General features: G+C 46.3%; 1 protein-coding gene across 3 annotated transcripts in view; it reads right to left on the reverse strand.

Annotated features, from left to right (window-relative positions):
- The window catches only part of LOC148892205 (integrin alpha-M), a 45458-nt gene extending 37734 nt beyond the window's left edge, over window positions 1-7724 (reverse strand). Inside the window, exons 1-2 of one of the 3 annotated variants that reach the window (XR_016116250.1) lie at window positions 7411-7724; window positions 1428-1545 (exon numbers count right to left, since the gene is read on the reverse strand). Coding sequence is in view for 2 of the 3 variants with exons in the window: in XM_089006345.1 (XP_088862471.1) it covers window positions 1428-1545; window positions 7411-7453 (161 nt within the window). In the remaining variant the exon portion in view is untranslated. The remainder of the gene's footprint in view (window positions 1-1427; window positions 1546-7410) is intronic. The other 2 variants (XM_089006345.1, XM_089006346.1) reach the window with 2 other exon arrangements.
- Between the last annotated feature and the right edge of the window lie 6218 nt (window positions 7725-13942).

The following is a 13942-nucleotide window of genomic DNA, read 5'->3' on the forward strand; positions in this document are numbered from 1 at the left end:
ATTTTGCTGCTGTGATTGCAAATTCCCCCATTGTGGGACTAATCAAGGTTTTTTCTTATCTTATCTAGGTCAGTCAAACTTTATTAATAGACCACAAATCAGCTTTCTAAAAACTTCATTCGTCCCCAAAATGTTACTCTTGGGACACAAAATACAAAAACAAGCAAAAAACACAACATTTTCCATTTATAATCATTGTGCCAAAAACTGAACATTTTGGCAAACATTTTGGAATCGGTGGCTGCTGACAATAGTTGTGAGATCTTTTGTGTTTGTGTGTCAATATTACTTCACATATAAGGTGCACCGGCGTATAAGGCGCAGGGCCATCTTTTGAAGAAAATGAATGATTTCGGGTGTGCCTTATAGTTCAGAAAAGGCTGGTGAAATGTTTTTGAAATACAGTGGGACCTTGGCTTACGAACTTAATTGGTTCCCAGACACAGTGTGTAAGGCGAAAAGTGTGTATCCCAAAAATTAATTTCCCATCGGAAACCATTAAAATGAGAATAATGCGTTCCCAGGTCCACATAAAACATACGTAATTTTCTAAGCTTTAAAACTACACAAAATATACCTTCTTTTATGTACAATAAATTTGCTATAGTATTATGATTAAAGAAGTAAACTGTACTATACAATAAAGTCATTTTATTTACCTTTGTGAAGGTCATTAATGGCTTGATGGAATGGAGTGTCCGGTTTCCTCAGCATTAAACACTTGATGAGGAACGTAACCTTCTTCTTTCACCCTCTTGAGGAAGGATCCCTTATAGGTGTTTTCTCTGTGATAATTGTATCTAGTTCTTCATCAATTGTGATCTGTTTAGCTGGGTTGATAGCTTTTTGCATCAAGTGTACAGATGACTTGTGCGGTTTATTTGTGGAGCTGATTGATGGGATATTTTAACCTTCCAGTCTACACTCTGCTTTTGAATTTTCAAAGTTGAAACAAGTCTAAATTTCACTGTTTTCTATCCATTTACTAACTTTTTTTTATTTTTTTTATTTTTCACTTTTGTTTTTTGGTTTAAAACTCTGTCATCTCCCTTTCGTGTGTGTGTTTTCTCTCTCTCTCTCTGTCTGTAACCTGATCCCCCACTGCTGCGTTCGTGACATGGCTTTAACTGAAGACTGGGGCTGGGGAATAGACAAATAAATGCAGTCGGCTGCCATTTTGTTGTTAGAAGAACGGGCTCATTCGCGAACAACACATCACTCATTGTGGCAGCTCCATGTGTATCCTGAAAAATAGTTCGCATGCCAAGTTAAAATTTTCTGAAATGTAACGTTCGTAAACCAAAAAGTTCGTAAGCCAAGGGGTTCATAAATCGAGGTCTCACTGTATAGATGTGTTAAATAAAAAGCAGAGGAGAAGAAAACTGCAAAAATATTTGGAATTAAAGGCAAAAGAAGCTCAAACATACCCCTTCTTGGAGCCCGACACATACTGCAGCACTTTGTATCCAAAGAAAGCTTTTTTATTGCCATTATACACTTTGGGATATGTGGTGTCAATGTTGAATGACAAGGACACAGGGAGAACTGCAGTTTGTAAAAAAATAACAAAATGAAAAAGCAATGATCATTAGTCTCGCTGAGTATTTAAACATGAAAAAAACATGAAACAATAATATAGGACATGGCATTTCAGTATTTGAACTAGAACTAAAATTAGCATATGTGAAACTGTCGCGGCTTGAAATTGAAGGGGATTTACGTGGGACAGGAGATGTAAGACAATTTCTTTTCATCAATGGATGCTACAGCGTCGTATTTGCTTTCAACTTGAAGGACGTGTGCTCATTTCACCATGATGTCCCTGATCCACTGATGAAAAGGACACCTCTTTCATCTAGAACTGCTTCATACAACAAACAAGGTGCGGAAAGTGTTGTGTCACATAATTTGTTATTTTGTTTTTGTTTGACTTCAAGATGGTGCCGTGAGAGTGGCTGCCTTTACAGCAGCTCCTGTACGTCTGTGTAAGCTCTCAGTCGTACAGGAGTGGTCCATCGATGAGAAGGTTTCTTCAGCCGTCATCTGTACAAAAAAATTCACTTTTGTACAGATGACGGCTGAAGAAACCTTCTCATCGAAGCAGCTCCTGTAGTTTGTTTTTTACTTCTTCCTTTCCTTTACTGTGCCTTTCAGAAGTTTGTTGCTGTGAAATGTACATTTCTCCACTGCGAGACTAATAAAGGCTAATCCAATCCAATGAAAGATTATGGCATGGCACTGCAAGTGTCTTTCTCTCTTTATGATCTGCTGAAATACAGTGAGCGATTACCACCCGAGACTCATACTCAACTTCACAAGTACATTTGAATGGGATCCCTTAATTGTATTGTACTTCATTTAGAAGCACCTTTTAAAACTCTCAAGGTCTCGCTACAGACACCGGATAAGTTTTTCTGTGGTTGAGAAGAAGAAGCCACGTTATGTGTTTTACAACAATGGATGAAACAATGGATGAAATCAGTCAATTTATCAAGCATTAATCATGAGGTAAAAAAAAAGGAGTGTTTCTGCTGATGAAAAAACAATTTCTCTCCAGTTTGCAACAGTATTAGGCCAGAATAGTCATGACATCATCATGCATGGTTTGTTGCTATTTCTCATATACAACTGCACTTAATCTGTAGCAAATGAAGAAGATGATGTGATTTACTTATGCGGTCTTCAGCATTTCTCAGCATTTTCTTCCAACCACTGTAAATGGAAGCAATGAACTCAATCCTTTTCTCATTTTGCAGGTCATTCATCCGTCTGTGTGGATTTAATAAGGCTCTTATCAAATAGGGACAATCTTGAACCTACGTTGACAACAGTGACGTGCAGTCAGGGGAGGCAGGTGAGGCTGTGCCTCACCTGTCATCATGGAAATATCAAATGACAAAAATAAATTAAACAGTTATATTTATTTAGTGATTTGTACTTTAACGTTAATTTCCATTTAACTTCACCATTTTTTTTTTTTTCAAAATCGCTGAATTTTCACATTTCCCATTCAAATACGTTTAATGAAGGATTTTGTTGTTTTATAAGAATCGCCTCTTTTACCCCCCTTTCAAACCATCTATGTTCTTTCGCTAAGATTTTAACCTCATTGTCGTCAAATGAGTGGTTAGTAGCTTTTAGGTGCAAATGTACTGCCGATTGAGGCCCACTAGTATTATCCCTGCGATGTTGATAAAGTCTTTTTTTGAGAATTTGTTGAGTCTCCCCAATGTACTGCTCTTTACAATTTTCATTCTTACAATGTATGGAATAAACTACATTACTTTGTTTTTCATTTGGTAGCCTATCTTTTGGATGCACTAATTTTTGCCTTAACGTGTTTATCGGTTTGAAATAAGTAGGAATTTTATGTTGCCAAAGGACTCTTTGTAATTTTTCAGAAACTCCTGCAATGTACGGTACTGCTACTCCTCTCCTTTTAGAATCTTGAGAATTATTGGTTTCGTTCGCTATTCTTTCTTTCTGACATTTGTTGAATGACCACTGAGGGTACCCACAGTTAGTGAGTGCTCTCCTGATATGTTTTGACTCCTTTTCTCTACCTTCAGTGCTAGTTGGTATTAGTTTAGCCCTATGCTGGAGGGTTCTGATAACTCCTAGTTTATGTTGTAAAGGGTGGTTAGAGTCAAAAAGTAAGTATTGGTCAGTGTGCGTAGCCTTCCTAAAGACTTCTGTTTTTAGCGCTCTGTCCTCTTTTATAATTACTTTACAATCCAAGAAGGCTAGTTGGTTCTCTTGAATGTTCTCACGAGTAAATTTAATGTTGAAGTCTACAGAGTTGAGATGATCTGTGAAGGATTGAATTTCTTGTTTCTTAATTATGACAAAAGTATCGTCCACATATCTAAACCAGTGTCTAGGTTTTGTCCCTGGGAAGGATGTGAGGGCCTGTTTCTCCATCTCTTCCATGTAAAGATTAGCCACTATGGGTGAAACTGGTGAGCCCATAGCACAACCATGGATTTGTTTATAAAATTTTTCCCGAAATTGAAAATACGTAGTATTAAGGCAGATTTCTAATAATTGGCAGATGTGATCCGGTTTCAGTTTGGTTCTTTCATGCAGAGAAACATCCGCCAGCAGCCTCGTCCTCACCACTGAGACTGCTGCTGGGGTTGGGACAGATGTAAAGAGAGAAGTCACATCGTATGATGCCAAAGTTTCCTCAGGTTCCAATATGAGGTCTTTGATCCTCTCTACAAACCCTGTGGTGTTCTCTACGTGGTATTCTGTGTTACCAACCAACGGAGCTAAAATAGTTTTTAAATATTTGGCTACATTGTATGTAGAGGAGTCAATGCTACAAACAATGGGTCGGAGATTCTAAAAGGAGAGGAGTAGCAGTACCGTACATTGCAGGAGTTTCTGAAAAATTACAAAGAGTCCTTTGGCAACATAAAATTCCTACTTATTTCAAACCGATAAACACGTTAAGGCAAAAATTAGTGCATCCAAAAGATAGGCTACCAAATGAAAAACAAAGTAATGTAGTTTATTTAAGTGGAGACAAGCGGTGAGGCAGCAGCCGGCTGTGCCTCACCATGGATTGCACAATCATTATGCTCACTGTGCTGGCTTGCTCTGCAGTGAGACCGCATTGCTGACCCTCTGCATATCGCCATTAAATTGTTCAAAAGCTTTTCGTATATGAACTAAATTTCTACAGTTTTGCTCGTGTATACAATGTACAGTCACTGTACATTATAAACACTACTACAGTATTTATTTTATTTTATTATCATCAAAACTGTGTGCATCGGTGAGGCACACAGTTCTCCTGCCTCATGACAGGGGGCGCTGGTGATTGGAGATTCTTCTTGCGACTCCTCGGCTGCAGAATAATAGAATTAGTGACAGCAAACTACAGTAAACAGTTAGCAAGTTAAGTGCAACCATCCAGTCATGTTTTCGTGTTGCTTGGCCTTATTTTCAGAACGGTGGATTATATATCTAAATTGAAAGAATTTTCTGAACTGGACTTTCAATTGAAGCAGGAGATAATAATTAAAGGAAGACCAACACCGGACTGTATAGCTCACAAACAGTGAGGGATGAATGTAAATCTCCTGGCCAGCTTCTCAGCTTTTTGGCCAAGAAGGATCTCATTGAAACTATTCCTGAAGCGACAAAGTTGCTCCAGCTCGTGCTCAATGTTCCAGCTACTACAACATTAGTGAAGCGGTCATTCTCAGCACAAAAGACTGAAAACATGTATACAGTCGGAACGGGACTGATCAAGGACAACTTTCTTCACTGGCATTGAGACAGAGACTTGGACTTCATTTATAAGTAAAGGTAACACGATAACGTTTTTTAATTCTTTTTTTCTATGCTACAGTTTGTATACAGTACATAAAGAATACTGACATGACATTTTAAACAAAACACGGTAACTGTTGCCAATCAAATGGTGAATAAGCTACTCTGTGGAGTTCAAATGTTTGTAAATCTGAATGTGATGATGTCAGTGCCTCACCAGCCATGAACCTCACCGCACGTCACTGGTTGACAAATGGCTTCACTCACATTTCCTTTTTTATATCACATCACTTGCGTTGACAACTTCTTATGAGTCTATTTAATCCTCCTTTTCCTCTTTTTTTTCTGATCAATTGATAACATTTTTAGCTAGTACGTCTGTGTAAGCTCTCAGTCGTACAGGAGTGGTCCATCGATGAGAAGGTTTCTTCAGCCGTCATCTGTACAGATGACGGCTGAAGAAACCTTGTCATCGATTAGCTAGTCTAAAATGAAAAGATCTACACGATGGTCTAATGTGCTCCAAAGTGTAATGCAACTTGAGTTAGTACGTCTAGTTGGGGGTATATATATATATATATATATATATATATATATATATATATATATATATATATATCAGCTCTTCTCAGTAGTGCCAAACTTCCTCCGTGAGAACACCACAGGGTTTGTAGAGAGGATCAAAGACCTCATATTGGAACCTGAGGAAACTTTGGCATCATACGATGTGACTTCTCTCTTTACATCTGTCCCAACCCCAGCAGCAGTCTCAGTGGTGAGGACGAGGCTGCTGGCGGATGTTTCTCTGCATGAAAGAACCAAACTGAAACCGGATCACATCTGCCAATTATTAGAAATCTGCCTTAATACTACGTATTTTCAATTTCGGGAAAAATTTTATAAACAAATCCATGGTTGTGCTATGGGCTCACCAGTTTCACCCATAGTGGCTAATCTTTACATGGAAGAGATGGAGAAACAGGCCCTCACATCCTTCCCAGGGACAAAACCTAGACACTGGTTTAGATATGTGGACGATACTTTTGTCATAATTAAGAAACAAGAAATTCAATCCTTCACAGATCATCTCAACTCTGTAGACTTCAACATTAAATTTACTCGTGAGAACATTCAAGAGAACCAACTAGCCTTCTTGGATTGTAAAGTAATTATAAAAGAGGACAGAGCGCTAAAAACAGAAGTCTTTAGGAAGGCTACGCACACTGACCAATACTTACTTTTTGACTCTAACCACCCTTTACAACATAAACTAGGAGTTATCAGAACCCTCCAGCATAGGGCTAAACTAATACCAACTAGCACTGAAGGTAGAGAAAAGGAGTCAAAACATATCAGGAGAGCACTCACTAACTGTGGGTACCCTCAGTGGTCATTCAACAAATGTCAGAAAGAAAGAATAGCGAACGAAACCAATAATTCTCAAGATTCTAAAAGGAGAGGAGTAGCAGTACCGTACATTGCAGGAGTTTCTGAAAAATTACAAAGAGTCCTTTGGCAACATAAAATTCCTACTTATTTCAAACCGATAAACACGTTAAGGCAAAAATTAGTGCATCCAAAAGATAGGCTACCAAATGAAAAACAAAGTAATGTAGTTTATTCCATACATTGTAAGAATGAAAATTGTAAAGATATATATATATATATATATATATATATATATATATATATATATATATATATATATAGCCCATTGTCCATTTTATAGCCACCTACGACATGTACAAAGGATAATGTTTGAGATGCCGTGCAATGCTATTAAAAACATTTAAACAGTGGGAGTGGGCAGCGTTAGAAGTGTAGATGTCGAAGGTTTGGGTATTGGTGGTAGGCAATGCGAGTACCTTAGCATAGAACATTTTCTATAGTAGGTAGGAAACCAATTAACAGCGCAACGAGGCAGACTTTCACTCTGGAAAATAAAAAACTCAGATAAAAATGTTTTTTTCTTTCACTCTTTCTTCTTTTGCTTCTTCTCTTCACACAGCACACACATGAAAACATTTGGACACCTCTGATATACACCAAAACACTTTTTATCTGCACATCGTATCTTTGATTTATACATAGAAAGTGTCTCATTTATAATTCCAAAAGAAGATAACTTACCAACAACCCACATGGGCAGGAAGAGGCAAAGCAAAGCGCACATCTTTCTTGTTGCACTTCTTCATAGAAAAGGCGAGGCGCAGTCTGAGGCCCGCGTCTGTGCAATCCTTCCGGCCTTGGGCGTTTCCTTAACAGGTGGTTGTGACACTTTTGGGTCGAACTCTGACAGACTTTGATTCCCATAGCACCCACTCAGCAAGGTTCAGTTACAGGTACATAAAGAGTATGCCGAAAGACACAAACCAATATAAAATCTGTTTTAAAAAATCCATCTCTTAAGTTGCACTTTCACTTTGGATGTCATTGACTTCGGTGTGGCACAATCACCTCTTGTGAAATAGTCTTCCTCTTTTGCGATGTCAGATTTGAGGACTGGAAGAATTGAACGAACATGCTGAACAATAGGTTTTTAGTTTCTGTTTATTCGCATTAGCCAGTGAGCAATGCACTATCAATATACTTTCATATTTTTTAAAAATGTTCCAAACTATTTAAAATGCAAAAAAAAATAAAAGAGTGAATTGAGCATAAATGATTTATGCTCGAAGAAATTATGGGAGTTTTTGAGAAAATTATGAATTTGGCTTTCAAAACTCTCAATTATACTTTACAGTCAAAAACAACATAGAAACAATAAACACAAGAACAATGAAACCCTAGATATACAGTAAAGTCTCGTTATATCGATATTCAAGGGAGTCCGAAAAAATATCGATATAACCGGGACTATCGATATATCCGACCCTGTTTGCATGTAATTTTCTCCGTGCGTGCATAGAAATAGTATCGATATAACCGGGACTATCGATATATCCGATATCGATATAACGAGACTTTACTGTACTTCTAAATAATAAAAGAGGAGATTAATTTATACCGCAAATGCAATTTGAAATAGGTGGATTTTGAGTTGGGATTTGAAGGTGAGAAGTGAATCAATATTTTGGGTGTCGTTTCAGACTTAAATTCAATTATATCATGATTATGATATATTCGTTGAATGCTCACGATAAGATCAGAGCATTGTCATCAAATGGTGAGGATAGTTTTGCTTTTTTGAATGTTGCTGTGCTGATGACCATTTTGTGTTTGGGCGCTTTTCAGGAGCGCGCCCCTCCCCTCCTGTGTCCTCCTTCGCTGCTCCTTGGAGCGGGCACCTCCCTTCCTGGCTCTCCCGGCTCACACACCTGTTCCCCATTTCCTTAATTGTGCCTTCTGGCTATAAAAGCCACACTTACCGTACGGTCGTTGTCGGTGTATTCCAGGAAGTTCCCCGTCACCCCTCCACACACAGGTCTGTTCTTGTCGTTGCCCTACCGTCCTTGTTCTCGACGTCCTGTTATGCTTGATGTTGCTCAGTAAAGACTCTTTATTTTGAATCACTGTCTCCACCGTGTATTTCGGGCCGATTCCCACTACCTTTCGGCGTCCCTCGACCAACTATGGATCTCGCCGGTGGAGACAAATTCGTATCTACCATAGCTCATCAGGCAGAGCGTTCGAGCAAGCGATCGCGGAGAACCGCCACATCGCGTCCTCGCTGGCTCAGCGCCTACAGGAGGTCGAGACACGACTCGCTACCCTGACGCCCCCCCCCATGTTACCATGACTTGCGGGAGGCGTTCCTCCTCCTCCAATTTCGTTCCTCCTCTTCAGGAACTTTGCAGTTCGTACCCGGACTTTGCAGTTCTTACCCGGACTTTGTGGCCGAACTTCGCCAAGTGTTCCACCACCCGGTCACAGAGTGCGAGGCCGAGGGACTCCTTCTCGACTGTGTGCAAGGGACGCCTTCGGCCACTGAGTACTCCATCGACTTCCGCATCCAGGCTGCCCGGAGCGGCTACAACGATCGAGCGCTGAGAGGAGTGTTTTGTCGCCGCTCTCAAGGACGAGCTGACCACCCGCGACGCGGGCACCTCCCTCAGCGACATGATCAACGTAGTCATCTGCCTAGACCATCGCCTCCGGGAGCGGCAGCGGGAGCACGGTTCCCAGTGGTCTGGCGAACCCGGACCCGAGCAGCGGACGACCACACCCGACGGCGACGAGAGTTCTCCGAGCCGCTGCAGGTGGGGAGCGGTGGCGATCGAGCCCACCGCACCCAAGGACCCCCGCCCAAGACCTCCAGCACCCGCAAGTCCCTGGCCAGACGGCGACCGCGGCGGCCATCGGAGGCATCGAGGACGGCGCCCGTCACGCGATTGGAGTTGGACGGCAAACTCTTCGGCCCGTCCAACTCCCAAGCTATACAGGCGCTAGTGGATTCGGGGGCAAATGGGTGATTCATCGACCCTCAACTGGCCGAATCATTGGGCTGCGACTTCGAGATTCTCCAGACCCCCAAGGAGATTCTCGACCTTGATGGTCGACTACTGGCCAAGGTTAACTGCATCACGGCACCACTTAAACTCAGGTTAGCGGGTAACCATGTGGAACATCGACAATTGCTGGTTATGCCCTCCCGCAACGTACCGTTAGTACTGGGCCTCCCCTGGCTCAGTACCCATGACCCTTACATATCTTGGGAGGGTCCAACCATACAGAGTTGGAGCCCCTACTGCTATGCCAATTGCCTACGGTCGGCTACGGCAGGGCGAGACCCCTCCCGCTGTGGCCTGCCCGAAGCGATTTGTCTCGAGGGCGTGCCATATTGTTACCATGACTTGCGGGAGGCGTTCCTCCTCCTCCAATTTCGTTCCTACTCTTCAGGATGCCATGAAGATTTGACTGTTGTAGCGAATGACATGACTTTAATTTGAGATTGTTTCCATTGTGATTGTTCTATTTTGTGATTTTCTTTTCTTTTTTCTTTCTTCTTTCTGTTCACCTCCACCGATCTTAGATATGTTTGTCAGGGGGGAGATGTTGGGGTAATTCGCTATACAAACATCTTTAAACATCGCTTTCTATGTTTTTGACTTCCTGATACGTCATATCCTGCCTTCCTTTACATGATGTCGCATCTACATTATGTCACATCCTATCGCGTCACACAGTGCACCGTATAAATGCTCTCCCATTGCGTTCGTCTCTCATCCGAGAATCCCGACCGGAGCTGCGCACCTCGTATCCGGACTTCGTCGCCGAGTTACGCCGGGTTTTCCATCACCCGGTGACGGAGTCCGAAGCGGAGGGGAGATTACTGGACTGCGTCCAAGGGGCCCGTTCAGCCGCGGAATACTCCGTCGACTTCCGCATCCGGGCCGCTGGCAGCGGCTACGGCGACCGAGCGTTGAGGGGGGTGTTTCGTCGCGGATTGAACACCGACCTCAAGGACGAGTTGGCTACCCGCGACGCGGGCACCACCTTCGACGACCTGGTCGCCATCGTCATCGGCCTGGATCACCGCCTTCGGGAGCGACAGAGGGAGCAGCGCGGCCGACGGCCCAGACAGCCACGCAGCCGGTCCAGATCTCCCACACCCGGCAGCGAGCGTGTGCGGCGCCTGGAGGAATCCCCCGAACCCATGATCGTAGGGGGGGGGAACGACCACACCACCCCCGGGGCTCGTCGCACCCAAGGCCCCCAGGCGAAGACCTCAGGTCCACGCAAGTCCCCGGCAAGACGGCGACCACAGCGACCTCTGGAGGTCAAATCCACTACCCCCGTTACGCGGTTGGAGCTGGACAGCGAATTAATCGGCCCGTCCAGCTCCCAAACCGTGCGGGCCCTAGTGGACTCTGGGGCCGACGGGTGCATCATTGACCCCCAGCTGGCGGACTCGTTGGGCTGCCAGCTGATCAATCTCCACCCCCCTAAGGAGATGGTCGACCTGGACGGCAGACTGTTGGCCCGAGTCACCCACCTCACGGCCCCGCTCAAACTCCGGGTGGCGGGGAACCACGTCGAGCACCGCCAATTTTTAGTTATGCCCTCCCGGAATGCGCCGTTGGTATTGGGTCTCCCCTGGCTCAATACCCACGACCCGTCAATCTCCTGGGAGGGCCCCACCATTCAGGGCTGGAGCCCCTACTGCTACGCCAACTGCCTACGGTCGGCTACGGCAGGGCGAGACGCCTCCCGCGGTGGACCGCCGGAGGCCATCTGCCTCAAGGGCGTGCCACACTGCTACCACGACCTGCGGGAGGTGTTCAGCAAGGACAACGCCCAATCCCTGCCGCCCCACCGACCGTATGACTGTGCTATTGACTTGCAGCCAGGGGCTCCATTACCGGACTCCAGACTTTTCCACATCTCACAACCGGAACGGGAAGCCCTGAGCACTTACATAGACTCCTCCCTCGCGGCGGGACTCATTAGGCCGTCTCGGTCTCCGCTGGGCGCAGGGTTCTTCTTTATTGACAAGAAGGACGGAACCCTGCGTCCATGTGTCGATTATCGGAGTCTGAACGACATCACCATCCGTAACAAATACCCCCTCCCCCTCATGGACTCAGCCTTCACGCCCCTTCAGTCCGCAACCATTTTTTCTAAATTAGACCTCCGCAGTGCGTACCACTTGGTCCGCATCCGGGAGGGGGACGAATGGAAAACTGCATTTAAAACACCATTAGGACATTTTGAATATCTGGTGATGCCGTTCGGACTCACGAACGCTCCCGCCGTATTCCAAAATCTTATCAACGATGTGCTCAGGGACTTCCTCAATGTTTTTGTTTTCGTTTATCTGGATGACATTCTTATTTTCTCTCGTTCTGCAGAGGAGCACCGGCAACACGTCCGACGGGTCCTGGCGCGGCTCCTGCAAAACCGGCTCTACGTGAAGGCAGAGAAGTGCGAGTTCCATGTCCGCTCTCTGTCCTTCCTAGGGTTTGTCGTGGAGCGGGGGCAGCTCAGGGCCGACCCTACTAAGACTAAAGCGGTGGTGGAATGGCCGATCCCGAAGACGCGCAAACAGCTTCAGCGGTTTTTGGGGTTTGCCAACTTCTACCGCCGCTTCATCCGCGGGTATAGTCAGAAGGCACTCCCCCTCACTAACCTCACGTCCTCTAAGATCCCCTTCAGGTGGACGCCCGACGCAGAGGGGGCATTCAACCGCCTCCGTCTTGCCTTCACTAACCCCCCAGTTCTGCGTCATCCCGACCCGGATCTCCCGTTCACGGTCGAGGTTGACGCATCCGAATCCGGAGTAGGGGCCGTCCTATCCCAGCGCTCTCCCATGGACCAGAAGCTACGCCCATGCGCCTTCTTCTCCCGCCGGCTCAGCCCCGCCGAGGCCAACTATGACGTCGGCAACCGGGAACTGCTGGCGGTCGTCCTGGCCCTTCAGGAATGGAGACACTGGCTTGAGGGAGCGAAACACCCCTTCACCGTCTTCACGGACCATAAAAACCTGGCGGCCATCCGGTCGGCCAAGAGACTAAACTCAAGACAGGCCCGATGGTCACTCTTCCTCACCCGGTTTAACTTTTCTCTCACCTACTGCCCAGGGTCACAGAACACCAAGCCCGATGCCCTATCCCGCATCCATGAGCCGGCAGAAAGGGAGGAGACCACCACCAACATCCTGCCGGCCCAACGCATCCTGGGTGCCCTGAGGTGGGAGGTTGAGAGAAAAGTACAGCAAGCCCAGGGGACGACCCCCATCCCCAGGGGCTGTCCTAAGGATCGCCTGTTCGCCCCCCCCCCTCTTCGCACGGAGGTGCTCGTCTGGGGGCACACCTCCAAGATAGCTTGTCACCCGGGGGTCAACAGGACGATCCAACTCATCGCCCAACGGTTCTGGTGGCCGGGGTTCCGGAGGGACATCACCCTCTTCGTGAAGGCCTGCCCGACCTGTGCCTGTGGGAAAGCCTCCCATCAGCCCCCGGCAGGACTCCTCCGGCCGCTACCGGTACCGTCCAGACCCTGGTCCCACATCTCCGTTGACTTCGTGACAGGCCTCCCCCCCTCCCGTGGCAAGACGGTCGTCCTTACCGTTGTGGACCGATTCTCCAAGTCGGCCCACTTCGTCCCGTTAACCAGGTTGCCGTCCGCCATCGAGACGGCTCAACTCCTGGTTAACCACGTCGTCCGTCTCCACGGGATTCCGACGGACATCGTGTTGGACCGGGGACCGCAGTTCGTGTCCAAGGTATGGAAACGTTTCTGTCGGTCCCTAGGGGCGTCGGCGAGCCTGTCGTCTGGATACCATCCCCAGACCAACGGACAGACGGAGAGGAAGAACCAGGACCTGGAGGCGGCCCTCCGGTGCGTGTGCCTCCACAACCCGGCGTCGTGGGCCCTGCACCTACCCTGGGTGGAGTACGCCCACAACTCCCTGGTCTCCGCAGCCACAGGTCGGTCCCCATTTATGTCAGCCGCCCTATCGGTAGATATAGTCAGAAGGCACAATCAAGGGAATGACAGTCAGCTGTGGGGACCCAGGTGCGTGATGATGGGAGGGGCCGTCTCCCGGGAGCAGCGGAGGAGGTGACAGGAGGGGCGGGGCGCGCCCAGGACGGCGACGAGATGTGACAGTGCCCCCCCCTCAACGGACGCCTCTTGGCGGCCCACCAGGTTTGGAGGGGTGAGCCGCCCTATCAGCCGCCCTTGTTTCCCACTCAGGAGGGCCAGGTGGAGGTCCCGTCTA

Source organism: Hippocampus bargibanti, linkage group LG10, assembly GCF_051943395.1.
Source record: "Hippocampus bargibanti isolate YZ-2025 linkage group LG10, ASM5194339v1, whole genome shotgun sequence".
Classification (NCBI taxonomy): domain Eukaryota; kingdom Metazoa; phylum Chordata; class Actinopteri; order Syngnathiformes; family Syngnathidae; genus Hippocampus; species Hippocampus bargibanti.